Source organism: Polypterus senegalus, chromosome 10 (assembly GCF_016835505.1).
Source record: "Polypterus senegalus isolate Bchr_013 chromosome 10, ASM1683550v1, whole genome shotgun sequence".
NCBI classification, from domain to species: Eukaryota; Metazoa; Chordata; class Cladistia; order Polypteriformes; family Polypteridae; genus Polypterus; species Polypterus senegalus.
Genome location: NC_053163.1, coordinates 4,219,724 through 4,246,074, shown reverse-complemented (window position 1 = coordinate 4,246,074; position 26,351 = coordinate 4,219,724). Strand labels below are relative to the sequence as shown.

The 26,351-nt window shown below is 44.2% G+C and overlaps 2 protein-coding genes across 2 annotated transcripts in view; both read left to right on the top strand.

The window, feature by feature from the left end:
• Window positions 1–12,893, top strand: part of prodh2 (proline dehydrogenase 2) — a 17,411-nt gene extending 4,518 nt beyond the window's left edge. The window contains exons 2-10 of the mRNA XM_039764945.1: window positions 2,890–3,083; window positions 3,238–3,364; window positions 3,846–3,932; window positions 4,028–4,108; window positions 4,225–4,371; window positions 4,454–4,620; window positions 4,741–4,851; window positions 4,931–5,019; window positions 12,566–12,893. Of these exons, the coding sequence (XP_039620879.1) occupies window positions 2,890–3,083; window positions 3,238–3,364; window positions 3,846–3,932; window positions 4,028–4,108; window positions 4,225–4,371; window positions 4,454–4,620; window positions 4,741–4,851; window positions 4,931–5,019; window positions 12,566–12,735 (1,173 nt within the window). The 3' untranslated portion in view covers window positions 12,736–12,893. The remainder of the gene's footprint in view (window positions 1–2,889; window positions 3,084–3,237; window positions 3,365–3,845; window positions 3,933–4,027; window positions 4,109–4,224; window positions 4,372–4,453; window positions 4,621–4,740; window positions 4,852–4,930; window positions 5,020–12,565) is intronic.
• A 3,871-nt stretch (window positions 12,894–16,764) lies between these two features.
• Window positions 16,765–26,289, top strand: LOC120536559 (ADP-ribose pyrophosphatase, mitochondrial-like). Its single transcript, XM_039764943.1, has 8 exons — window positions 16,765–17,025; window positions 22,302–22,541; window positions 23,477–23,566; window positions 23,678–23,764; window positions 24,566–24,677; window positions 24,787–24,933; window positions 25,396–25,480; window positions 25,567–26,289. Exons 1-8 carry the CDS (start codon window positions 16,949–16,951, stop codon window positions 25,713–25,715), a joined length of 987 nt encoding a protein of 328 aa, XP_039620877.1. The 5' UTR covers window positions 16,765–16,948; the 3' UTR covers window positions 25,716–26,289.
• Window positions 26,290–26,351: the final 62 nt, after the last annotated feature.

Genomic DNA, 26,351 nt, shown 5'->3' with positions numbered 1-26,351 from the left:
CCATAAAGGCCTGATTGGTGGATTGCTGCAGAGATGGTTGTCCTTCTGGAAGGTTCTCTTCTCTCCACAGAGGACCTCTGGAGCTCTGATAGAGTGACCATCAGGTTCTTGGTCACCTCCCTGACTAAGGCCCTTCTCCCCTGGTCGCTCAGTTTAGATGGCTGGCCAGCTCTAGGAAGAGTCCTGGTGGTTTCGAACTTCTTCCACTTACGGATGATGGAGGCCACTGTGCTCATTGGGACCTTCAAAGCAGCAGAAATGTTTCTGTAACCTTCCCCAGATTTGTGCCTCGAGACAATCCTGTCTCGGAGGTCTACAGACAATTCCTTTGACTTCATACTTGGTTTGTGCTCCAACATTAACTGTCAACTGTGGGACCTTCTATAGACAGGTGTGTGCCTTTCCAAATCGGGTCACATCAACTGAATTGACCACAGGTGGACTCCAATTAAACATCTCAAGGATGATCAGGGAAACAGGATGAGCTTCATGGCAAAGGCTGTGAATACTTATAGACATGGGATTTCTCAATTTTTTTATTTTTTAATAAATTTGCAAAAATCTCAAACTTTTTTCACATTGTCATTATGGGGTGTTGTGTGTAGAATTCTGAGGAAAAAAATGAATTTAATCCATTTTGGAATAAGGCTGTAACATAACAAAATGTGGAGAAAGTGATGAAGCGCTGGGAATACTTTCTGGATGCACTGTAAATACCCGCGCTTTGCAGCAGAGACGTAGTGTGTTAAAGAAGTTATGAAACAGAAAAGGGAACATTTTAAAAATAACGTAACATGACTGTCAATATACAGTATTTGTTTTGTGAGTGTTACTGAGTGTTGCTGTCATCAAGGATTTGATTCTCATTATTTCTTTCAATCAGGTTCGTATTTGTAGGATGTGCTGTGTTCAAGTTACATTCCGTGTTTGTCAATCGTTGTAAAGATTTTCATTCATCGATTCGTTTCTTACTGCATCAATAAACAGCTCGTCTTCTTCTTTATCTGAGACGTGACACACTGCATGCACGTTTTTTTTTACACTGTCTTCCTTTAGCAGGACGTTGACTTTTTCCACCGTGTGCTTTGTTTCCGCAGTAGCTGCACTTATGAATATCCTTGTATGTGTCAGACGCTTCATATTTTTTTGCTGCCTTCTCAATTGTGTAATTTGGTTTTCGTTTAGCACTCTTTAGAACTGTTGCTTTTTATCTGTGCACTGCGTCAGTTCACGTGAGCCGCTCGGTGTTTATGCATCGAAGGTTCCCAGCTGTGCTGGTGCCATCTCATGTGATGTCCACGGCTGTATTTAATGTTAGCGAAGACCCGGCACTTAAAAGTTTCTCTCACAGTTTCGCTGAGTTTGTGCCAAACACCACCCTGACCATCTCATCTTCCTCTCTATAAACACAGTCCTTCACCCGTGAATATTTAGCAGCAGTGTTTCTATTGGATTGCCGCTGACGGACGGCCTTATATGGGCATGCACTAAATTACACCTACCACGGGCATCGAGCAGAAATCTATTATAGTATATGGACGAAAAAATAGGTTCCCGTTATGACCATTACGTGTAGAATTTCGAAATGAAACCTGCTTAACTTTTGTAAGTAAGCTGTAAGGAATGAGCTGCCAAATGTCAGCCTTCTACCTACACGGGAAGTTGGAGAATTAGTGATGAGTCAGTGAGTCAGTGAGTGAGTGAGTCAGTGAGGGCTTTGCCTTTTATTAGTATAGATAGCAGCGGCCCTAGCACTGCCCCCTGCTGGTCACCACTCTTAACATCGGCCAGTTCTGATGAGGTTCCTCGCACCATCACCCTCAGCTTCCTGTGTCTGAGCCAATTCTGCACCCATCTAGATATCGCACAATGAACTCCCACTTCTTTTAATTTGATGCCCACCCTCTCATGTGGCACCTTATCAAATGCTTTCTGAAAGTCCACATCAATAATCTCATCTTCTCCACCCTGATCGTCTCCTTTTGTTGGCTCCTCATAGAATTCCAGCCTGTTAGTAAAACGCGACCTCCCTCTTCTGACCCCACGCTGACTGTCCTGTCCTTGCCAGGCGTTGCTCAATCTTCTCCTTAATAATTTTAATCCTTCCATTAATTTTCCGGTGATGTTTCATGTCAAGCTTACTGGCCTGTCTGTAGTTACTTGGATCTCCCAGTCACCCTTTTTATACAATGGGATGATATTTGCCATTTTCCAGTCCTTTTTGATCTCTCGAGTATGCAGTGACTTTGTATAAATGTGTGTCAAGGGTTTCTATCTGCACTCACCAACCTCCTTAAGAACTTGATGATAAATCTGATGAGGTCCTGGTGATTTGTTTGATTTCATCTTATTTAATCTCAGCAGCACTTCTCTCAATTTCCAAATCCCTCAGTACCTCCTTAGTAGTCCCTGTTACCGCTCTGAGGTTATCTACTTGCTCACTTGTGAAGAAGACCTCAGAAACATGTAAGTTTAGGGCGTCTGTTATTTCACTCTTTGTATCTTTTAATCCCCCTTTTCTATTCCCGATGCCCTTCACCTCCTCCTTGACTGCTCTCTTACTATTTAAAGAGTCTCTTAGGGTCGTCTTTCTCCTTATCTGCTCTGTTCCTCTCCAAGTGTCTTTTAGCCTCCCTGATATCCGTCTTAATGGTTGAAATGGTAGTCTTGGATCTGTGTTCCCCTGGAGGCCTGCACTACTCCTACCACCTTCAACGTTAACCACTGCAGGTCCTGGTGACCCTTCCTTCCCCATTCTGGTCCAGTTCTATCCATTGTCCCAGCTATGGGTATCTGGACCCTTTCTTTCACTTGTGGGTCGTCTGCAGTAACGGCCAACGCTCATCCTGGTTCTCTCTATTTCTCTTTTACTCTTCATGTCTCGCCCAGCTGATGGAGGTGTCTCGATTACTCCTGAGACAGCGCTTGTTCGCACTCCTCATGAAGTCCACAGCTTATGGTCAGTTTGTAGCTGGAGAGACCATGCCAGAGATTCGCTTCACAATGGAGAAGCTGAGCATGATGGGAATGAGGCCAATGCTGGCCGTGCCTATTGAGGAGGACCTCGGCGAGATGAAGACAGGGTAGGACACTCCACGCTCATCGATAGACATTGCATTATTTATTTTTTATACTTTTGTGAAGGTGCAGCAGTATCTAAAGAGACTCACGTCTGGTTTGAGGTTTTCCATCGTTTCTTTTTGTTCCTCCTCTTTGCTTCTTGCCGCTTACTTTCAGGGAGCCGTGGTACAACCAGAATTTGGAAACCATGCTTGAATGCGTGAAGATCTCGCACAGTGGCTCCAAGGTTACGTATCCCATGATGCAGCTGAAGGTCACGGCCCTGCTAAGTGCTGAACTGTGTGTAAGTGCTACGCCATGTGGGGAGCTTGTTGTGTTTTCATGGAAAGCTACGGATGCAACTCTGGGCTGAATGACTTAGAGGAAGTGTGAGACGTGTGGCTCTGTTCCTGGGAGTTGGCCTACAAGGAACTCTCCACTCTTTGGAGGTGCCGACTCATAGCTGGAAGACCTCCGTTAGGGTATGGCGGGTTTGTTTTATTTGAGTTGCTGGTCTGTGAAGCTGACCCCAGTTGAACTAAAGTGAATGTGTGGGATGGGGACGGGTTTCAAAGGAAGTCTTCAGGTAGGGACTGTTGTCAGGTTAGATTCTGTCCCTATAAGGGACCACTTGAGATGTTAGAAATCATGAAAGGCGTGTGGTCTAATAATAATAAATTGGAGTCATTATGAGATGGTTTTAGGACAATCCCTCCATTATGGGGACCTCCAGAGAGCTCCTCTCGACTCCACGGCCACATCCATCTCCTTCTGTCTTTCTCCAGACCAAAATCACCATGCTCCTCACTGACAGCCAGCTCCGGGAGAAGCACTTTGGGTTGGACTGCATCGTCCGTGCTCTGGAGGGCCAGGTAGGCTGCAATCCTTTCATTTTTTAAGGGTGGTCCCGTCAGGTTGAATATCCCAGAAACCCCCAGGCCCGATTTGCTGTTCTCCTTCACCGCAGGACGTTAACTTCCCAAGTCTGAGTGAGGGTGAGACGCAGCACTTCCTGTGTGCCATGAGGCGGCTGAATCGTGTTGGAGAGGTGAGAGGGGATGGCACGGTGACCGCCGGTCGAGGGTGGTCAGTTATGTCGGCTGCATCTCCCTTCCGGTGGTCTGTTCTAGGACAAACAGAAACTCTTCTCTGCCTCCTCTTTAGTATGCCAGAGAGCACAAGGTCCGAGTGCTAGTGGACGCTGAATACACTTACATTAACCCCACCCTGACGTTGGTGACCTTAGCCATGATGAAGAAGTTTAACCAGTCGGAACCCTGGATCTGGAACACCTATCAGTGCTATCTGAAGGTCTTGAGACAAGTGACGAGGGCCTCAGGTGAGTAATACTAGACAGGCCACCAGCTAACACGTCTTCTACCCTCACTCACAGGACTCCTTCTCACTGCTATCTCAAGATCTGGACCTTGCAGCCCGAGAGGGATTTGCTTTCGGGGTGAAGTTGGTTAGAGGAGCCTACATGGACAAGGAAAGGAAACTCGCCAAAGAGCAGGGCTACCCAGATCCTGTCCACAAATCGTGGGAAGACACCAATCGGAGGTGGGGCTCCACTGCTTAACATTTCCATTCTTCCTTCAACTACCTTTCACCATTTGTTGCTTCTCACGGACAACTTGTGCATGGTGGTGGACTGAGGGGACCTGCTTCTGTCTGTTGTAGCTACCACAAATCTCTGAACAGGATGCTTGAGATGGCGGCCCAAGACCGGAAGCGGTACAATTTAATCGTAGCCACTCACAACGAGGAGTCTGTCAAGCACGCCATTGACAGGTCAGTGTCAGACACCTTGCGGAAGGTTCCAGTATTCGTGCAACCAGATCCCTGGCAACTAACATCGGTCCTCTTCTAGGATGAAAGCTCTGGGCATCTCAAAGGACGCTGGCTCGGTATGCTTTGGACAGCTGCTGGGAATGTGTGACCACGTCTCTTTGACTTTAGGTAAGCCACATCATGCGAGGGTCTGAATGTCGGGAAGTGTTTCGGCTCCCACTGATCGACTTTGTTATGGCGACACAAGTGGTTCAAAGCTCCTGAGATCCATCAGTGGGATTCCTCAGGGTGCTATGCTTTAGCTGATTGGCATCTTAAAATGAGGGAGGGCCTTCATGTGAAGGTGCCCGGGTGCGGACTGTCAGCCCATTCATGTTCTTGCCATTTGCCTCATTCATTGTGTAGCACTTGTGGACAGTAGAGGGCGCTGCAGCGCCGCAAACCATAGAGACGACCAACGTTGTGGACGTTCACACCTCACAAGAACTCACTCAAAGTTCAGTTCACACCGAATGAAATGAATAAATTCACGTTCACAGCTCACCATTTCAATTTTGAACGACTTCATGGTCAGTTCATTTGGTATTTTTTAAGGAGTGTGGGGTACAGCGTGGACACAGACAGGTAGACATGATGTTTTTAGCACCACACATATCTACAACCGAGTGCACAAACCCAGTGCCGCAGCACCAATCACCCCTCAAGTCCAGGCCTTCCCACAATGCCTTCAGTTCTCTAATCCACCTCCACTCCTCTTCTCCAAGACTTCGTCCTTCTTCCACAGGACTCCAGCCATCGAATGGAGGGAGGTGGCCCATTTTAACCACACCCGGATGAGCTCCAGGTGCTTCCCGACACTCCTTCGCCGACACTCCCCTGTCTGGCGGAAGTGCCGGCTGCGCACCCGGAAGCACTCCGGGTGTCCCCGTTCCTCTTCCCCCCAGCACGTCCAGGGCTCTGTAGGCATTGGGGCGCCCCATGGCGGTGGCCACGGGTCCCAATGGGCCTGAGCCTCCTCGCTCTTCTCCCGTGGTCCTCCTCTGATCCAGGGCAGTTGCCCCCCCCATGGCCCGGAGGACATACACGCCACCTCTCTGTCCTTCCAGGCGTCCTGGGCTGGGTTGCAGCCCCAGCAACTCGCCACAGGAGTGAGAATAAATGAGTTTATTTTTTTCAATTTTGTATGCCTTATATTAGGCTATCACAGTGTGCTTGAATAAAATACAATAATTATGAAGACTTTTGTATTTAAATACACTTATTGACTTCTACCCAGCAACAAACACGTTTAACCACATATGCTAATACCCTGCCAGCCAAAAAGAAATGAAATAGATGCAAGTATACATAGAAATGACCAAAAGTGTGACACAAATCGCGACTGTAAACCAGCGTGTACGTGAGCTAACCGATTACACTGCCGGTCAAAATTCACGTCACATATTGCATTTTCAGCGCGGAAAAATATAAAGTTTTCCTAAAAGCGAATGTCGGAGCTTCACCGCGTGCTCGTGTCAGCGGCAGACACAGACAGCGCCGATTTGATTTGACGTTATTTTTTCCGAATACAAATAAATGGTGAAAAATGAGTATGAAATAAATATTTGTAAAAATCCACTATTTGTGCCTATCTGAATACCGGATTCGGATTCGGCTCCACCCCTACATTACAGGGTACGGCAAATCGTTTAATCAGGACTGAAACCAGATCTAGAATGTCACCGAAAACTGAAGTAAGCTCACGTTCAAGTTCTTCACTCGCAAATACGTTACGTTAAGTTCACCATTCTTAGAAAATGAGCTCGTTCAATGAAGGCGATCTTTGGAACTCGTTCATGCACAACACCGGAGACGACCACACAAACACAAATCCCAGGTTTAAATACGTGATTGTTTTTAATACAATAATCCTCACAGATGGTCTCCAATCTCTTCACCCTCCAAGTGAGTGTTATCCTCCTTCTTCCCGACTCCGACTCACCTGGATGTGGCAGGGCAGTTCCTTTTATCTTGGACCTGGGAGTACTTCAAGTGCCAGGGCACAGCTCGATGGAAGTCCCAGAGACCACGGAGCATAGCCTGAGGTAGCACCCCCTGGTGGCACCCAGGGAAACTCCCCCGGGTTGCTCTGCAGCACTACAACCCACAGCATACCCTGTGGTTATCCATGGGTGTCCAGGGATGCTGCCATCTAGCAGTTTGGGGGAGCATGTAATCATTCCGTGCCCTCTGTCCTTCCTTCATGCTGCCTTCCCAGTCGGGTACAGTTCCTCTGTTGGTTCCTGCCAGGATGCCAGTGTACCATTCCCTTCAATGGCGTCTTATGTCCCAATCTCTGTGTGGGCAGAGGACCTCCTGCCTCTTTTCAGGTCCGTTTTCTTCCTGTGCCACCCAGTCCATTCCAATCCCTGCCTGTCATACCTTAAACCAGGGGTGCCCAGCTCCAGTCTTGGAGGGCTGCAGTGGCTGCAGGTTTTCATTCTAACCCTTTTCTTCATTAGTGATCTGCTTTTGCTGCTAATTAAATTCTTTTGAATTAATTTTAATTGACTTGCTTTTTAAGAAATGTTTCCCTGAGTTTCTTCCTCTTTATTGCGTCATTTCTTTCCTTAAATGGCACCCAAACCGAAGTGAAATGTGAAGTGAGGGAGCCAACAGAAGACCAACTAAGTCAGGGCCTCAAACTCCAACCAGTTTCACTCCAACCTGCTGCTTGATGAGGCGTCAAGTCTTGTTGTTCATTAAACGCGTTCTTTAATTCCACGGCTTGCTGCTGCTCTCATTGTGCAATAGCAGACATGTCCGAAGTTGTGGATGTCCTCTTTTCTAAGAGCAGATCAGCATTCCTGAGAGCTTCACCTTTCTTTATTATCAGATATTGTATGACGGACACCAGTTGTTTTGGCTCATTTTGAATCTCATTATTGTTTGGCTGCTAATTAAGGAGAAAGAAACAATTAAGGGGTCCGAGTCTTCAAGAGCAAGTCAATTACAATTAATTGAAAAGAAGTGAATTAGCAGCAAAAACAATTAAGAAAAGGGTTAAGATGAAAACCTGCAGCCACTACGGCCGTCCAGGACTGGAGTTTGAGATCCTGGTAATTAAAAATGACTTACAGCGGAGGTAACATCCTGCTAATCGAGGTGAGGGTCATTGTGGGCCCACAGACTATTCTAGGAGCATCTGATGCGAGTCCATCACAGCACGCAAACACTCACACCAACACAGATTAGTTGCGTATTCTAAACAGATTCCAAAATTCACATCACTAGGATGTACCCAGGTAGCAAAAGCAGGTCCCTCATTAAGAAAAGGGGTTAGAATGAAAACCTGCAGCAGCCACGGTGGTCCTCCAGGACTAGAGTTGGGCACCCCTGCCTTACACAATCGTGATTTTATAGGATTGTCATTATCATCACATGAACATAAAACACTGGAATTCTTACTGATCAATATGTAACATGTCGATACGATCTCACCTTGAAAGTCACGTCCTTAAAACGGTCATTGCAGTTGTGTCCAGCAGAGGGCGCCAGCTCCTCAGAAGGGATGAACTCCGTGCAGGGCGTCAGCCTCAGAGCTTCAGTGGCCACAAAATAAGCACAACAGCAACACAAATCCTTCCATTTTCCGCTCTGGCACCTCGTAGATGGAGAACATTATCGTCAGATCCTGCTTTTCTAGATGTCACTTGCAGACATACCACATGCACTTCAACAACAACAATGTATTATATATTTGCAGAGCCCAAAATCACACAAGGAGTGCCGCAGTGGGCTTTAAAAGGCCTTGTTTTTGACAAGCCTTGACTCTCTGAGAAGAAAAGAAAAAACTCCCAATAAAAACCTTGTAGAAAACAAATAGAAGAATCTTGGGAAAGGCAGTTCAGAGAGAGAGAGAGAGAGAGAGAGAGAGAGAGACCCCCTTCCAGGTACAGCAGGATGGGCGTGCAATGGATGTCAAAAAATGGGGTAAATATATGGTGGTCCAGATCTAATTATGTATTTTCATTACGCTATAACTTATTAAGTTTATTACATAGAAAATCACCTGAAAAATCCCAAACCATCGAGAAGTGTGCGAACTGACGACATGAAGAATCGTCTTTGCGCCGAACTGGAAACGTCCCCACATAAATCAAAGGCGATCCGGATCTGCATAATTAGATCTGGACCACCCTGTACAACCCAAGAGTTCCTCTGCACAGATCGAGACGGCCAATCCATCATTGCCACCTCAGGAATACAATGTAATAGCAGAAGCTACAAAGCTAAACGCCAGAATAGACGATGTCACATATGAGGATTCAGATTTGTTCAGAGTCCTGGAGACCTCGGCCAACAAGCTGCCTTCCCCCTTACTGGCCAATCCACAGCTCGGAAGACGTCACCCACCTGAAGCTCAGCACGTTCAGGCCAACCAGGAAAGACTTGGGTTGCTGCTGGAAGAGGTGTTGGGGAGGTCAGCAAGGGGGGGAACTGACCCTGTGGTCTGAATGTGTGGATCTCAATGCCCCGGTGACAGTGACTTAGGGAGGGGGGACACTGTGAATCGGTAAATCTGACACTGTCCTTGGGAGGAGATGTAAAAACCGAGGTCCGGACTGTCTGCAGTCATAAAAGGTCCCATGGCACCCATCATAAAGAGTAGGGTGTATCCCGATGTCCTAGCTAAATTGCCTCCCCCACGTTCTAGTCATTTTGGCCCCCTTAATCACCCCCTGTCTCTGACTGGCTAACTATCTCTCACCCCTTCACCAGCTAATGTGTGGTGGACGTGCTGGAATAAAATGGCTGTTATTAATGAAAGAAACATCCTGTAACAGGACAAACCAGTAATCAGGCTGGAGGAGAGCTCTTCATGGTATCTTGTAAAGACTCCTCAGCAAAATGCCTCAGAGGGAGCGTTCATCAAAAGCAAGTCTGTTACAGCCTGGTCAGCATGGTCCATGAAACAGAGAATAGAAGTTCATCCATCCATCCATTAACCAACCCATTATGTCCTAACTACAGGGTCACGAGGGTCTGCTGGAGCCAATCCCAGCCAACACAGGGTGCAAGGCAGGAAACAAACCCCGGGCAGGGCGCCAGCCTACCGCAGGGCACACACACCCACACACCAAGCACACACTAGGGACAATTTAGGATCGCCAATGCACCCAACCTGCAAGTCTTTGTTATAAACAATTGAATCCACATACAATGCCAATCAATGCATACAATTAACTCTGCTTGGTTAGCTGGTTTACATCCAAATGATTTATATAAAATAAAAGTCTTATTATGTTATATTCTGGTTCTTCTTATACCTTTGAGTTGCGCCACCACCCTTGACATTTCTGTGCATATCACGACTGTCCATTCTCATTTATAGGACATCTGCTGATCTCTTAGTCATCTTTCAGTACATTTTGTTGTTCACTTGTCCTTTATCCGCTTTCCTGATATTCCTGCAAAGGTTTCCGACATTTATTAACCCTTTATGCTATTTAAGATGAATGCTGCTATGCTACCCTAGAATTATTTTTCCACATTCCCCCCTTCGGGACTTCTTAAAGTCCCACTAAAACCGTAAAGTTCAGCTCCCTACTGTAACTCTACTCCCATTCTGTATGCAACGCCTGTGTGTATACTAAATATGAATTAGGGCCTCAAAAGAAGTTAAAGATTCCTGGCTAGCTGAATTTGGGGAATAACAGAAATCAGTGGAAATCGTTAATTCCTCAATAGCAGTAAACACATAAAATCAAGTCACGCAATGACATACTGTATGGCAAAGCCATTTTTCCTCAGAGTATACTGGCATTACACGCTTTCCCCGAAAACTGTGGTAGAGATGTAACATCTTATTAAAGAAAGAGACGTCCGCTAACAGGACAAATCAGTAATCGGGCAGGAGAAGAGCTCTTCATGGTACCTTTTAATGACTCAAAATGTCAGGATGGTCAGCGAAACAAAGAACAGAAGTTCATGTTAGAAACAATTGAATTTACATACAATGTCAGTCAATGCATACATTTACTCTGCTTGGTTTGTTGGTTTACACCCAAATGATTTATATAAAATAAAAGTCTATTCTATTATATTCTGGTTCTTCTTGTACCTGTGAGTTGAGCCACCGCCTTTGAAATGTCTGTGCATATCACGACTGTCCATTCTGGTTTTTTACAAGACATCTGCCGATTTCTTAGTCATCTCTCGGTACATTTTGTTGTTCCTTTACCGGCTTTGGTTTCTGATATTTATTAACCCTTTATGCTATTTAAAATGAATGCTATGCTATCCTAAAATTATTCTTCCATAAATTTGGCTGTGAGACAAGTGACCTGAGACGAAGACTGGACTCCTTCATGTGTGTCTCTCCGGTAAATCCTTGGGTGCCGCTGGTTTGACTTTGTGTTGCTCACGGAGTCCCGAATGAGGCACATGACCTGCATTGTGAGGGAGCGTCAGTTCCGGCACTACGGCCATGTGGCGTGTTTCCCCGAGGGTGATCCGGCTCGTAAGATCCTCATTGTTGGGGACCCGAAGTGACTGGACCAGGCCAAGGGGTCACCCACGTAACACTTGGCTGCGGCAGATGGAGGGTCATTTTCGGAGGGTGGGACTGGACCGTGTGTCTACCTGGGAGATTGCCAACCGGGATCTCGAGTTGTTTCGTCGTGTAGTGGGTGTGGCAGCATGCTGTACCAGTGCCCGGTCCCCAACTTGACTCGATTACCCCCTTTGGGACTTCTTAAAGTCCCACTAAAGCTGTAAAGACCAGTTTCCTACTCTAATTCTATTCCCAATCTGCATACAACACGTGTGTATTGTTGCACTAAGTAGACAAAAGCCAAAAACAAGGTTTGGGGCAGCCACCCATATATTGTTCCCTGGCTGCAAAAGGGTATAAGTAATGCCACTGATGTGCATAGATTGGAGTTCAAAACGGAACTGATGGTATGGAGGAAAGATGGCAGCTTTAAAGGCCAGTACAGGAAGTGACATCATCAGGACCAGCACCGGAAGTGATGTCATCAGGAGCGGAAGTCACATCATCGATAGCGTCGGAGGTGACATCTTCGGGACTGGAAGTGCCATCTTTAATGGCGCCGATTCTAGAAGTGACATCTTCAATGGCACCAGAACCTAGCGGGATTTCAGCAGAGGACTGAGAGAGAGAGTTAGTGCAGCTCGCCACCCCCTGGTCTGGTGTGGTACTACTATTGTTCAGGCCCTGTATAACTGTATATTAAATGTGTCCCCCCACTTTGGGGCTAAAAAGAAGTAAAAGACTCCTGGCTAACTAAATTTGGCGAATAACAGAAATCCGTGCAAATCAATTTCCATTCTGTTTTTTTAAGAGGACATCTGCTGATTTATTAACCCTTTATGCTATTTAAGATGAACGCTATGCTACCCTACAGTTATTCTTCCACATCGTCCAGGTGGATGCTGCACATTAGTGGTGGCTGAAGTGGCTCCTCATGTTAAAATCACTTTGAGTCGTGAGAAAAGCGCTATATCAACGTACAGAATAATGATTATTATTAATCCCAAGAGACTTTGGGGGGATCCAGTCCTTCTTGAGGAGTCTCTTCCATCACACATATTCCCTTCTCTGCTCCGATATCTTCTGCCTGTTGACTACGTTTCGATTCACAGTAGTGCCCGGTGCCCAGAGGAGTGAGACGAATTCTGTTTTATCCTTTTTGTATTAACCACTCTGCAGGTCAACACGGATTTGCGATCTACAAATCTATCCCTTATGGCCCCATAAATGATGTCCTGCCTTACCTGGTGAGACGTGCGCAGGAGAACCGGACCGTCCTGCAGGGGATACGCAAGGAGAGAGACCTGCTGCGGAGGGAGCTGTGGAGGCGGCTGCTTCGACGCACCTAAGACCACTCGGGAGCAGGCTGGGGGTGTTCTGCCATTTTCTTCACCTTTCCATCTTCTTCTTTTGGGACATTTTCCAGGTGGATGTAAACTACAAGAAATGATGGCCATGGTCATAATAAAAAAATGAGCAAACAACAATGTATCTGCCATATATTGTTTCAACTCTGGTAAGCAAGTGAATTCAGAAGCTTTCATGGTGTGTGGTGTCCATCCGTCAGATAACAACGGAATCAGAGAAATGAATTGTATGATGGACACAGTTAAGCTGGCTCGTTTTGTATCTCGTTATAGTTTGGCTACTAATTAAGAGAAAAAAAAAGAAATAACTAAAAGGTCCGAGTCTTAATTAGTATGACAATTAAAATTAAAGCAAAAGAAGTAAATTAGCAGGAGAAACTGGCCACTAATGAAGAAAAGGGTTTGAAGGAAAACCTGCAGCCACTGTGGCCATCCAGGACCAGAGATGAAGACCCCTGACCTACAACTTCTCTGATTTCTGCTTCCATCCCAAAGATGGCAAAGTGGCATCTCTAAACTGGTCCCCTGTAACGAATGAAGGAGCGCACATTAACGTCCACGGCTATACAGTAGAATGGCAGCCCAACCACAGAGGGGTCCTGCTTCATGCCAGGCTTGTTTTGGACTAAGCCGGGGTGTCCAGCTCCGATCCTGGGGGGCCGCGGTGGCTGCAGGTTTTCCTTCCTGTGACTTATGTAATCAGTAACCAATCCCTGTTATTAATTGTGACTTCTTTTCCCTTCATCTTGGTTGCTTTTATTATTTAACGCTTGTCAGAATTACTTCTTTTATTTCATAAAAAGGAGGAGATGTGAAGTGAGCCGACGGATGACCAGCTCAGTTGGAGGCCTCATTTTCATAATTCAAAGTTGATTCTTGTCGTTCATTGAACTTGTTTTTTAATTCCATGGCTTGCTGGTGCTCTCATTCGACCTCAGGAAAGTGTTTGGTGGACCTGAGCAGATCAGCTTTACTAAGACCTTCGCCTTTCTTTATTTTCAGATGTTGTATGATGGACACGAGTCATCTGGTGTTGCTTTTTGTATCTCATGTATTTTTTGGTTGATAATTAAGGAAGAAAAGAAACAAAAAAAAGGGGTAAATAAGCAAGTCAAGTAAAATGAATGAAAAGGAGTTAATTAGCAGCAAAAACTGGTCACTAATTAAAAAAAGGGTTAGGATGGAAACCTGCAGCCACTGCGGCCCTCCAGGACCGGAGCTGGAGACCCCTGGACTGCGGGCTTACACAAAATCGCCTGATGTAGTAGTAATGTCATACGTTAGAATCATTTCTTTTCTTGTCTCTGTGCTCTAACGTTGCTCTCGTGTGCTATCAGAGTTTTTGTGATGTTTCGCCTTCCCATTTCAGTGCGTTCGTGTGAATTTCCAGAGAGACGCAGGCTTCATTGTTGATTTGTCACTTGGTCTACAGAAACAGGCCAAATGACAAATGCAAGGTGACCATAAAAGTGGCACTTCGGGCTGACCAGGTTATTACTTTTTATTTTACACAATTACCCAAGGGGCAAATCAGAGTTACATCCCGACTCTGAGAATTCGGGTATCTTTGCTTTTTCCAAATCTTTAGAGCTGCAGATCTGTTGGGCACTAGTGTGGCATTTCCCATCTGTCCGATAGAACATGAAGGCAACAGAACTACGGCAACATAACACAATCCTAGTTGACTAAAGAAAATCAAAACCTCACCTGATGTGCCAAGTCTCTGAGGTAACAGCAGCATTTTTGGAAACAAAGAAAACCTGCAGTTCCAGTCGAACCTGGAGAGGTGGAAACTTTGCTGGGCACGGGCTTTCGAGGCCATCCATTTTGTTATGTAACAGCTGCACCAGGAAAAACCTGTAAAGGCAAACCTCAGAGATAAAATAGGACAGCCAACTGCAAACCGCTCAGAAACTTTATTACTAGCAAACACAAGGTGACCTCATCAACCACTTAATTCAATTTGGAGTCACCAGTATGGAGTAAGATCGCTGGCAAAAAAATAACTCAAGTCAGATTTACATTAAACACGTGAAGATTATGTGCTTGCTTCTGAAAATTACGAGTACAATTCTCAAGCGTGAACAAACTATCAAAAATACGTCATTGGACTCACAAGACATTCACTATCAAAGAAGAAACAATTGAGTTTTGTTACTACACATGTGCCACAATGCTGGAATGATGGAGTCATATTTGACAGCGAACTTACTTCATACGCCAGGGCCTGAAGCCAATCCAAATCTTAAAATGACAGAGTAAAGAATTAATATTACTGATACGAGATTGTGGTGTTTAAATCACAACATCAGCCAAGCCAACTTGTGTTCTCTCTCCCAGAAATTGAAATGCTGACCGATTGTATGGTGGGTGAAGGTGCAGGTAAAGATTTCACTCTCCACACGTGACAATAAAACTGCAACTCCCACCAATTCCTGTCCCCAACACAACGTGTGTCCCTAAGAAAGGCGGAAACTGCCTGTGTTCCAATTGTAGAAAATGTATGTGAGCAGTTTGTACAAAGATGTCAGCCCAAATGCAGCGACACTAAGAAATATCGTCTGCTGCAAGGCCTCTTTGCAGTTCTACAAGGTCAGCGGCAGATCCAAAGGAAAACAGAAAGATGGGCTCCACTGATAATACATAAAGCACTTAAATCTGAGAGCTCTCAGGAGATGATTGACTATTGACAGAAGGCAGTCTCAGAGCCCAGATGGAAGTGCAGAAAAATCTTTACTCCACCGCAGTATAACGAGAGACCTGACCACAGGGCAAGTGTCCACACCGGGAAGTGCATCGGTTTATATTACATCTCTTACCATCTACACAAAACACTCTCGTCCTTCCAGTTCTCCCCACAATTACGTAACGCCCATCACTGGACCGAAAACTGGCCGTCATTACTTCATAGCCTGAGCAGGTGTCTCCATCATTTTACCGAAACTTGTTCATCGATCAGTTTACAAGATTTAAGTCAGGAAGACCCACCGTTCAAAAATGGAACTTACTCGCTTGTACTCGAACAAGCATCTCTCAAGGTTAAAATCATAAGCAGCTGCATTTCTAAAACAATGACCTGCTTGTTTAATCGCATTGCACACTGTCCTGACTTCCATTACATCACACTGGAGATTGAGCAAGCAAGTGAAAAATAAAGGGGGCCAGGCCACTGCATGCAAAAGATAGATAGATAGATAGATAGATAGATAGATAGATAGATAGATAGATATAAAAGGCGCTATATAAGATAGATAGATAGATATAAAAGGCGCTATATAAGATAGATAGAGTAGTAGGCAGGATTAGATAGATAGATAGATAGATAGATAGATAGATAGATAGATAGATAGATAGATATTGAAGGTGCTATATAATTGATAGATCATTTTTAATTATAAATAGACCTTTATTAACAATTAGCACATCATTGCAGTCAAATTAACAGCCAAAATGCAACAACATTTAAAGATAAAGTTTTTCTACTCATACTTTAGCATTAGATAAACAGATTGATAGATATTGAAGGTGCTATATGAGATAGATAGATAGATAGATAGTTTATTTCACTGTTTGCATTGCCGCAAGTATAATTTTCATTAACCAGTGTCTAAAAAGAACAGAGATGCCCAACAAGTCAAATTGCTTTCATTGCTCAACAAGCCGTAACTGCTTCATTGAGCTGGTAAAACAAAGTGAAGCCTTCAATTGCTCATAGCGATGCTACATAAAGATTACGTGTACATGACATGAAATTGATTCCGTTTACTTGGCTTCAATAACGTTTAATCACAATGACAAGCCCTTTTAACATTTACTCCGCCTGTTTTGATTGCGAAATTTCGAAAGGTATACAGTATATCATTTCTTCAGCAGTTTGGATTTCATACGAAACAAGGTGATTAATTGCTAAAAGGCCTTCCACATGAGGCCGTGCCGAGCCGCCTGTGTCATGCCCTCACTCGACATGGCCGCGGTGCGCGTGCGCCTCACTCCCCAAAGCTGGCTCAGACCGCCTCTCTCTCGCCCTCACCCAACATGGCGCCGCTGCACTCGGCTTTGGCGGGTTGTTCACGCGCCTTCCTTGAGAGCTACAGCGGGCGGACCCCATGTTGATTCGAATCAATTTCCTGCAGTTACGCGCCGCCCTCCTCCTGTGTTTGGCGGTGTCTCTTGGATACTGGGCACGCCCTGGGTTATGGGGAGGACGAAGTCGGGTTACGTTCTCGGCTTAACGCTTAGTGTGTTGGGATCGTGCTGGGCCAAAGACAACAGGTGAGTGACCCCGTGGATCGAGAGAATTTTTTTTTAAAGGTCAACCCTGGCTTCGTGTCGGGTTCGGGGCGGTTTAGAGGTGAGATTAGATCAAACGAGTCACGGACGATCCTCGCTCGTTTCGTACTGAAGACGTCTCCTTGATGAAAGCCCGTGGGAGTTCCTGGTCCATACAGCATCCGAATGATGAACTCTGCACTTCACGTTACAATTCCTCTTTTAATCATCTGAACAGTTGTTTAATGTGGTAGACGGTGTGCACGGAGGTGTGCGATACCCATACGCCCGAATTTGCGAGTTTCGCAAGGCGTGTCAAAGTGCAGTGTAGAGTTGATCGGGCTTTGGTGACTGAGATCATAAAAACACAACAACAGGACAGAGAAGCAGAGCTCCGCTCCCTTGACGTGAAGCCGCGGATCATCGGCCGCGATGTATGCCTTTATGTCAGTGGGGGACTTTAGTTGCGCGGAGACCAACACTTTTGTGTCCCTGAGGAGCTGCAGTTTCCCATTTGACGAGTTCTTTCAGAAAGACCTCGAAACAAAGCAGTTTCATTCTTGGTTACGTGTGTGATCAGCTCAGGGGGGCAACAAAAACCGAAGCTGCAGCTTTACACAGCATTTCCATTCCCCCAGTGGCAGTGTGTTGTTTAACGCCGTTCATCTCCTTAACCCACTGATCCAGGACAGGGCTGTGGGGCAGGCGATCCCAGTAATCGCAGGGTGCAAGACAGGGACAGGAACAATACCTGACCAGAGCACCAGTGCTTCACAGGGTGAAAACACTCACAACACACACTCAGGGTGGGACCAGTTTGAACAGCTCCACTTCACCTAAAGTACTCCTCTTTATAATGTGAGAGAAACCCCACCAGGAGAAAGAACATGGCAACGTGAACCCTGGTCTCCTTGTTGCAAAGCAGCCTGGCTACTGCTGTCCTTTAGCACAAACAAGTAAGAATTTCGCTGGACTCTGCACACGGGGCAGTAATTGACCCTCCAAGTGTAAAAACATTGCCTATTCCTTACTGCTTACCTTTGCTGCAGTCCCAACTCTCATACAAAAACGACAGTGTGCTTCAAGTCCTTACAATTTCAAGTATCTTAACATGCTGCCATTTTGGTTTTTCAATTAAAGCTGAAGATTTTCCTGCGCCTTTATTTTTTTGTTTGCCGTGTCAATCAGAATGGACACCAACTTAATTTTTTTTAATACCTTTATTGCTTCCCTTCTTTGTCTGTCAATTGTGCCATTGAGATGTTTGAATATTTTAAAAGCCTTTCATTATTACTTCTGCTGACTTGAACTGCCCTGCTTTGCCTCTTGTTACTCTAATGTTTGGACAGCCGTGATGCTTTTTTAAAGAGCGTGGTGGTTTGGTCTGTTCTTCTTGATTGTTACATACTCGTAACATATTCCTAAACTTGTATTATTTGGTGCCATATGGCCCTTATAAATAACTAAGTACTAGCTGTAGGGTGGTACTGTTTTTAGCACTGCTTTCTCACAAAGCTAGCATCTTGAATTTGAATCCCATGCCCTGTTGTCTGTGCAGACTTTGTATGTTCTCCTCTTTGCCAATTTAATCCAACCCCTACCCCATTACCACCCTACACCTGGGTACATCCTAGTGATGTGAATTTTGGAATCTGTTTAGAATACGCAACTAATCTGTGTTGGTGTGAGTGTTTGCGTGCTGTGATGTGCTCGCATCAGATGCTCCTAGAATAGTCTGTGGGCCCGATTAGCAGGATGTTACCTCCGCTGTAAGTCATTTTTAATTACCAGGATCTCAAACTCCAGTCCTGGACGGCCATAGTGGCTGCAGGTTTTCATCGTAACCCTTTTCTTAATTGTTTTTGCTGCTAATTCACTTCTTTTCAATTAATTGTAATTGACTTGCTTTTGAAGACTTGGACCCCTTAATTGTTTCTTTTTCCTTAATTAGCTGCTAAACAAAAATGAGATACAAAATGAGCCAAAACATGACCAGCAAATTGCGTCCATCTTACAATATCTGAAAATAAAGAAAGGTGAACGTCTCGGGACTGCTGATCTGCTCAGGTCCCCCGTGCTCTTAGAAAAGAGAAAATCGGCAATTTCAGAAATGTCTGCTGTTACACAATGAGAGCAGCAGCAAGCCATGGAATTAAAGAACGGGTTTAATTAACAACAGCAGTCGGCGCCTAATTAAGCAATGGGTTGGACTGAAAGTGGTTGGAGTTTGAGGCCCTGACTTATGGCTCACTCACTTCTCATTTCATTTCTGTTTGGGTGCCGTTTAAGGGAGGGAATGAAGCAATTCAGGGAAACCAATCTTAAAAAGCAAGTCAATTAAAACGAATTCAAAAGAAGTTAATTAGCAGCAAAAACAAGCCACCAAATAAGAAAAGGGTGCGAATGAAAACCTGCAGCCACGGAGGCCCTCCAGGACTGGAGTTTGAGATCCCTGTTTTAATTGAAATTGTGGAGCATTAGGTCTTCTAGGACATGAGCATCATGTTTGGTGAATGCGCGGTTAGGGCTGGGCCGTTATTTGCCCTTGAAAGTTGAAACCTCTGCAGATTTATTTCCTCCACTCAGCTGGAGTTTTCATTTTTCTGTGGTCCCTGAGCATCTGAAGATAACATTAGACTTATTGATCTGTAGTCGTGAAGAAGAAACGGAGTCAGAAGGCGCAGCTCTCGCTTTACCAGTCAGTCTACATCCCCACCCTAACCTGTACAAGCGGCCGAAATGAGCCTTCTCCGCAGCATGGCTGAGTCCTCCCTTAGAAAGAGGGTGAGAAGGGCAGCCATCCAGGAGAGGCTTGGAGAAGAGCCGCTGACCTTTGTATCAAGAGGAGCTAATTGAGGTGGTTCGGGCATCTGATGTGGATGCCTCACTGTGGAAGTTTTACGGGCACTACCAGCTGGGAGGACACCTTGGAGAAGACCTAGATAGATAGATAGATAGATATTTAATTAGGGCTCACTGGGAGGATTATATCTCACAGAATGAGTTGGCAAGAGTGGCTGGGGAAAAGGAACTAAATGTTGTTGTTCTAGCAAGTCCAAAGAACTTCAGCAACGATGGCAAGACAGAGAACAACCCTGGCTACTTTCATTGCACAGCTGCTATTCAGGCCCAGCTTTAGTGATGTCAGATTGCCTGACGTGCTTATTATGTCTGTGGCATGGAAGCAACACCACAATGTCTGGAGAAAGCCCATCCGTTCACAAGGAAATCATTAAAACAAAGCCAGAGTCTCAACTGCGAGGCAGCCCCTCTAACCATTATGCTGTTCTGTTGACTGGGCTTACTTTTAGTCCTGATGCCCAGAGGGGACTGGGTGGTCTCGTGGTCTGGAACCCCTACAGATTTTATTTTTTTTCTCCAGCTTTTGGAGTTTTTTTTTTTTCTGTCCACCCTGGTCATCGGACCTTACTCTTATTCTGTGTTAATTAATGTTGACTGATGTTTATTTTTTATTGTGTCTTCTATTTTTCTATTCTTGATTTTGTAAAGCACTTTGAGCTACATTTGTTTGTATGAATATGTGCTATAGAAATAAATGTTGATTGATTGATGTGTCAGTGGGAAGTAAAAATATAATCTAGCGTGCTTGTGGTGACTAACACCCCTTCTGCAAAGGGACAGTGTTGATCTGTATGGGTTTCATTGTGACGCTTTCCTTTTCACAAAACACTTCAGGAACCCCTCTATGATCGAATGCTTTGCAGGGAGAGCCAGCACTGTTGTTCTACCATTGGGAGTGCTCGGGGTATCCGGTGTGTGTGTGTGTGTGTGTTGTTGTTTCCCTCAAATTTGGATTTGACACGTATCACAAAGGTTTGCATGTTGGGTTAACTAGAGTACCACAAAACTGGCTCGGTACGAGTAAGTGCAGGTGTGTGTCTGAGTGTGCGAACCTGGCACGCCACGTGGGGTTCAGTCCTGCCTTTAATGAGTTGTTACTTGATACGTGAGCATAGAAAATTGATTTGAGAATGTAAATAAAAGAGCTTAGTCAGTTAGTATTGGGTTACAGAAAAGTAGCATTAGTGAGCTGTGTTTGAGATATTCTAGGTTGTTGCAGCAAAACGTGTTTGGTGCCCACTTGCCTTATGCCTTCTTTTGTAGGTAAGGTAGTCTAAAACATTACACACCACAAGTATACAAAATTATTCAACATTTGGGTTAAACTATCGGAGGAGACCACAAACCGCTTTCCCCGTGTTTGTTTCCTCACCTTTCTTCAGAGAACTTGTTGCTTACTGAATGCAGAAATTACTTTTTATTATGTAAATTAACCATGTAAAAATACGATTTTTAACTCCATGATCTTGGGAGCTGGTTGTCCATCCATTTGCCAGTACATATTCTTATTCATATCATTCTAGAGCAGGGGTGTCAAACTCCAGTCCTGGAGGGCCGCAGTGGCTGCAGGTTTTCATTCTAACCATCTTCTTAATTAGTGACCAGTTTTTGCTGCTAATTACTTCTTTTAATTAACTTGACTCAGGCCCTTTAGTTGTTTCTTTTTCCTTAATTAGCAGCCAAACAATAATGAGACCCAAAACAAGACGCCACATCACACAATATCTGAAAATAAAAACAGGTGAAGGTCACAGTAAGGTTGATCTCTCAACTCGCCAAAACACTTTGACGATGTTCTTATGACAAACAGAAAATCAACAGTTTTGGAGCAACGACAAGCCGTGGAATTAAATAACGAGCTTAATTAACAGCAAGAATTGGCTTCTCATTAAGAAACTGGTTGGAGTTTGAAACCCCAGTTTAGCTGGTCATCTGTTGGCTCGTTTCACGTCTCATTTCTGTTTGGCTGCCTTTTAATGAGAAAACAAATCAATTCAGAGGACTGAATCTTCCTAACAAGGCTATTAAAATGTGAATTAGCAGTGAAAACAGGTCACTGATTAGGAAAAGGGGGAGAATGAAAACCTGTAGCCGCTGCGGCCCACCAGGCCTGGAATTCGACACCCGTGTTCTAAAGGAATACATTAGTAAAGTCCTCTCTCTTAAGGTTAACGTTTGTTTCAGCTGCTAGAGATTTTTTTTCCTGTGTTAAAGGGATTTCTTCTTGTTAGATTACCATAACTAAATATGTTGAACTAACACACTTCAGGCACCTCTTGTTAATTAGCAATATTTTCATAATGCATATGGCTGACAGGAGAATTTGGGTATGACTCAGCCTTCTCTCCAGCACATGTGAACTAAATATTTTGGGGACTGGCTTTTCTTGCTTGATCACATCTTTGTTTGCTTCATAGGCTTTCAGCGTGTGTGCAGTTAAGCACGTGGCTCCACCAGTCCACATCAGCCAACACCTGCGCCATGTCACCACCGCACGTTAAGGCCCGCTGCCCAGTGTACCCAGGGTCAGATATAAGGCGCTTCCCAGTTCCTGATGAGAAGGTTAGCTGGAAGGTGGAATTTGTGGACTACAAACCCATACCACACACAGACGAAACAGTGAAAAAAAGACCTGTATGGGCAGACCCTGAAATTGGGTGAGTAATGGTTCTTTTTATAGATGGAGAGGCTTCTACCAGCTGAAGCACACAGCAGGAGACCCTTTACTATAAGATATGAGATGTGTTCTCTTAACACAAAGATGAGAAAGCTTTATGAGCAGCTTCCGGAAGATGTAGGACAGTGCCTGTGCCTAACTTTGGCTATGACTTCATGGATCCCCAGAGCTTTATTTTCCCCATTAACCCCACTGACTAGAGTTTGTTCTCCTTTGTTGTCATCTGGCCAAAGCTTAATGATGTTAGTGGAAAGATGTTGTCAGCCTCCATTACGTTAATCAATCTTTGTTAATACATTGTGAGTAATTTGTAAAGTTTGTAATCACTTTTTACCTGTGAACATGTTACAGTGCTCTGAGCCTGCACGCTGTGAAGAACACCATACAAAAATCAGCTCGATTGAATAAATAGAACGACTCTAGTGTGACCCTGGGGTGTGCATTTCATTTTCTATGAATATAGATTCTAAATTTATTGCAGCTAATTTTCACATTATATAAAAGTGAAAATTGGGTAAATGTAGTTTCAAAGAAACACCAGTTTGCCTGACGTCTACTCACTGAATAGTCTTGTTGTTTGCTGTCTACTGTGCTTTGTGAAATGGCCTTCAATAGCTTACACTGCCTGACCTAAAGCTTCCTTTTATTTTTTTTCTGCCCCAACTCTATTCCAGTTTTCCTTATTCTCTGTATTTTTGCCTCTACTTTGCATGAATTCAATTCTTGAACTGTTCTAATTATGGAAAGAAGAGAGAGCATGTTGTTTTAACAGAATTCATCAATTTGTGACCTTTTAGAGAACTCTAGGAACTGCTCCACTTGTTTAGTTTGACATGTATTTACTCTGTCGTCACTTTGTCTTCTGACAACCTGGGTATGTCAGGTGACTTGCTTATACTGTGTTTGTCCCCACAGAGAATTCAGTCCAAAGTTCAACCATTTGGATGGGAAAGTGGATAGGCAAAGTTACGAGGGGCAGTATCAGATTGAGAGAGGCTATCCCAGGTATGCCAATCAAAACCTAATGACAGCCAAGGAAAAAAGGTCCGCTTGTGTTTTTTGCAGGATTGCAATTGTATACTCAACAGCTCATTATTTCCCTTTGGCTTCCAACAGGAACCCTCATGGACGAACTGGGATAACGGGCAGAGGTTTACTGGGCCGTTGGGGTCCCAATCACGCAGGTGACCCCATTATTACCAGGCGAGTTACTCTTACACCATATCTGTGAGGTTTTTTTTTTTGTTTGTTTTTTGTTTACACTTGCTGGTCATAAAATTAGAATATCATGACATACAAAGTTGATTTATTTCAGTAATTCCACTCAAAAAGAGAAACTTGTATATTAGATTCATTCATTACACACAGGCTGATGTATTTCAAATGTTTATTTCTTTTAATTTTGATGATTATAACTGACAAGTTAACTGAAGGCCACTATCAGAGCAACAGGGGCTCTCATAACACCTGAGCGGTGCCACACACTGATCGACTCCATGCCACGTCACACTGCTGCAGTAATTCAGGCCAAAAGACCCCCAACTAAATACTGAGTGCTGTACCTGCTCATACTTTTCATGTTCATACCTTTCAGTTGGCCAACATTTCTAAAAATCCTTTTGTTGCATTGGTCTTAATTGATATTCTAATTTTCCGAGATCCTGAATTTGGGTCTTTCATTAGTTGTCCGTTATAATCATCAAAATTAGAAGAAATAAACATTTGAAGTACATCAGTCTGTGTGTAATGAATGAATCTAATGTACAAGTTTCACTTTTTGAATGGAATTACTGAAATAAATCAAAGTTGTCATGATATTTGAATTTTATGACCAGCACCTGTATTGATTCCTAAAGTAGAATAGTATGTCCTATTTTGGAGGTGCCAGATTCAAAGCCTGACAAATGTAAATTGCATCAAAGATCAAATATCAGGCTGACATTAAAACTTAAAAAAAAAAAATTGTAATAGGGTTCTGAACTTTCCCCTTTCTTTTCTTGGCAGATGGAAAAGAGACCGAGACAGTAAGAAGGTTCTACACTCTCATTCTGGCAAACCAATCTTGCAGTTTGTGTCAATCCGGCGGAAAGACTGTGGAGAGTGGGCTATCCCCGGAGTGAGTGTATTTTCACTCTTCTGCTAGGTTTTGTCCACTCCCATTTGGAATACCAGTTACCCGCGTGGCTTGCATTTGACGCATAACTCTAGCCGCCCCCATTTTACAGGGAATGGTGGACGCCGGAGAGAAGGTCTCGATCACACTGCGGCGTGAATTTGGAGAGGAGGCTTTGAATCTGCTTCAGAAATCTGGTGAGGAGAGAAAGAAGCTAAAAGAGCAACTCAGGGAGCTCTTCAGCAAGCCAGCCTTTAAGGTAACATTTTGGAAACTGGAGTAGAATGACGCGCCTGTTCTCAGATGTCGTCTTCCTGAATCAAACTGCAGTTGTTTACATGTAGAATAATCATTCCTAGAATGCATTTGATGTAGCATATTGGGAATATGGATTTTACTTCACTATACTGATACATTTGTACATGTGGTGTTGCTAATTATGAGTCTGGCACACTACACTAAGTGCAAGTGCACTCAAGAACAAAGTTATTCAAATATCTTTTTTTTTTTTTTTACGCTGTGGCTACTGTGGTCTACAGCAGTCGTTGTCCTTGAATGCACCATTTCTGAACAAGCCTTGTTGTTCCTGTTACACGATGAGATTTTGATGAGGAATCCCTTGAGAGATCCAAATCTCTTGGTAGCTAGACTGAAGAAACAGACATTCGAGATTCTTATTTTGGGAGTTGGGGCTCAGTTCAGTCCTTTTTCTTTTATTTAGGTGTATGAAGGCTATGTCGATGATCCCAGGAACACAGATAATGCTTGGATGGAGACAGTTGCAATGAATTTCCATGATGATTCTGGTGAGGCTGGCTTGGGAGCAGAGAGGGGAATGGTTGAAAGTGGAAGTCTCGGATCCCGTGGTTGAGTTTTTGTTTCTTTCTTGTAGGTTCTTGTATGGACCAGATTCCTCTGGAGGCTGGCGATGACGCAGGCAAGGTGAAATGGGTGGACATTGACGGTTCTCTTCATTTATATGCAAGCCACTTAGAGTTCGTCAAGGCCGCTGCCCTTCATCATCATGCCCACTGGCACTGACAGAACTGCTGGGACTAACTAGAATGTATACGTCTTTTGAATTTTATACCAACACCATACAAGTGGCATGTCACAACTACACATAGATAGGGGAGTGCATTATCTGCCATGGGTCCTAAACGCTCTCGGCACACTGGGGTGCCAGGTTTAAAGAGCGACGAATGCAAACTGCATGAAGGAAGGAAGATTTGGTTTACTGGTGGCAGCCGCCTTGAAATGGTTCTTATTGGTTTTTAGTCTTGCATTTTAGTGTGTTTTGTTTTTTTCTTTTTAAACCAGTCTGATACTCATTTTTATTTGTAATTTCCTTTAAATCTGAAGGTGACGTTACAAAATAAATCAGATGGGGATTGTAGACGAGTACTGTAAAGAGGGGTTTTTTTTTTGTTTTTTTTTAGCTTTTGTGATAATTGTATGCTTTTTTTAACTGAATTTTTACCTTTCTTAAATTATTTTGTATGACTTCAGTGTAACACAAGGAGGAAAGACGGATGTTGCTCTGTGTGTTTAAATGTTTTATTTGTTTACTTTTTCAACAACAAATGGCGGGCAATAAACTTCTTCTGTCCTCTCATCCGAGTCCTGATGTTTCAGTTCCCTCTGACGTCCTCGGAACTTTTGAGGGCTCTTGCTGGA

Bases quoted from the DNA above. Each gene is read 5' to 3' on its own strand.
- LOC120536559 (XM_039764943.1), top strand. From the start codon at position 16,949: ATGGGGAGGACGAAGTCGGGTTACGTTCTCGGCTTAACGCTTAGTGTG. The intron at 23,765-24,565 runs GCGAGTTACTCT...TTTTCTTGGCAG, and splicing joins GGTGACCCCATTATTACCAG to ATGGAAAAGAGACCGAGACA. The intron at 24,678-24,786 runs GTGAGTGTATTT...CCCATTTTACAG, and splicing joins GAGAGTGGGCTATCCCCGGA to GGAATGGTGGACGCCGGAGA.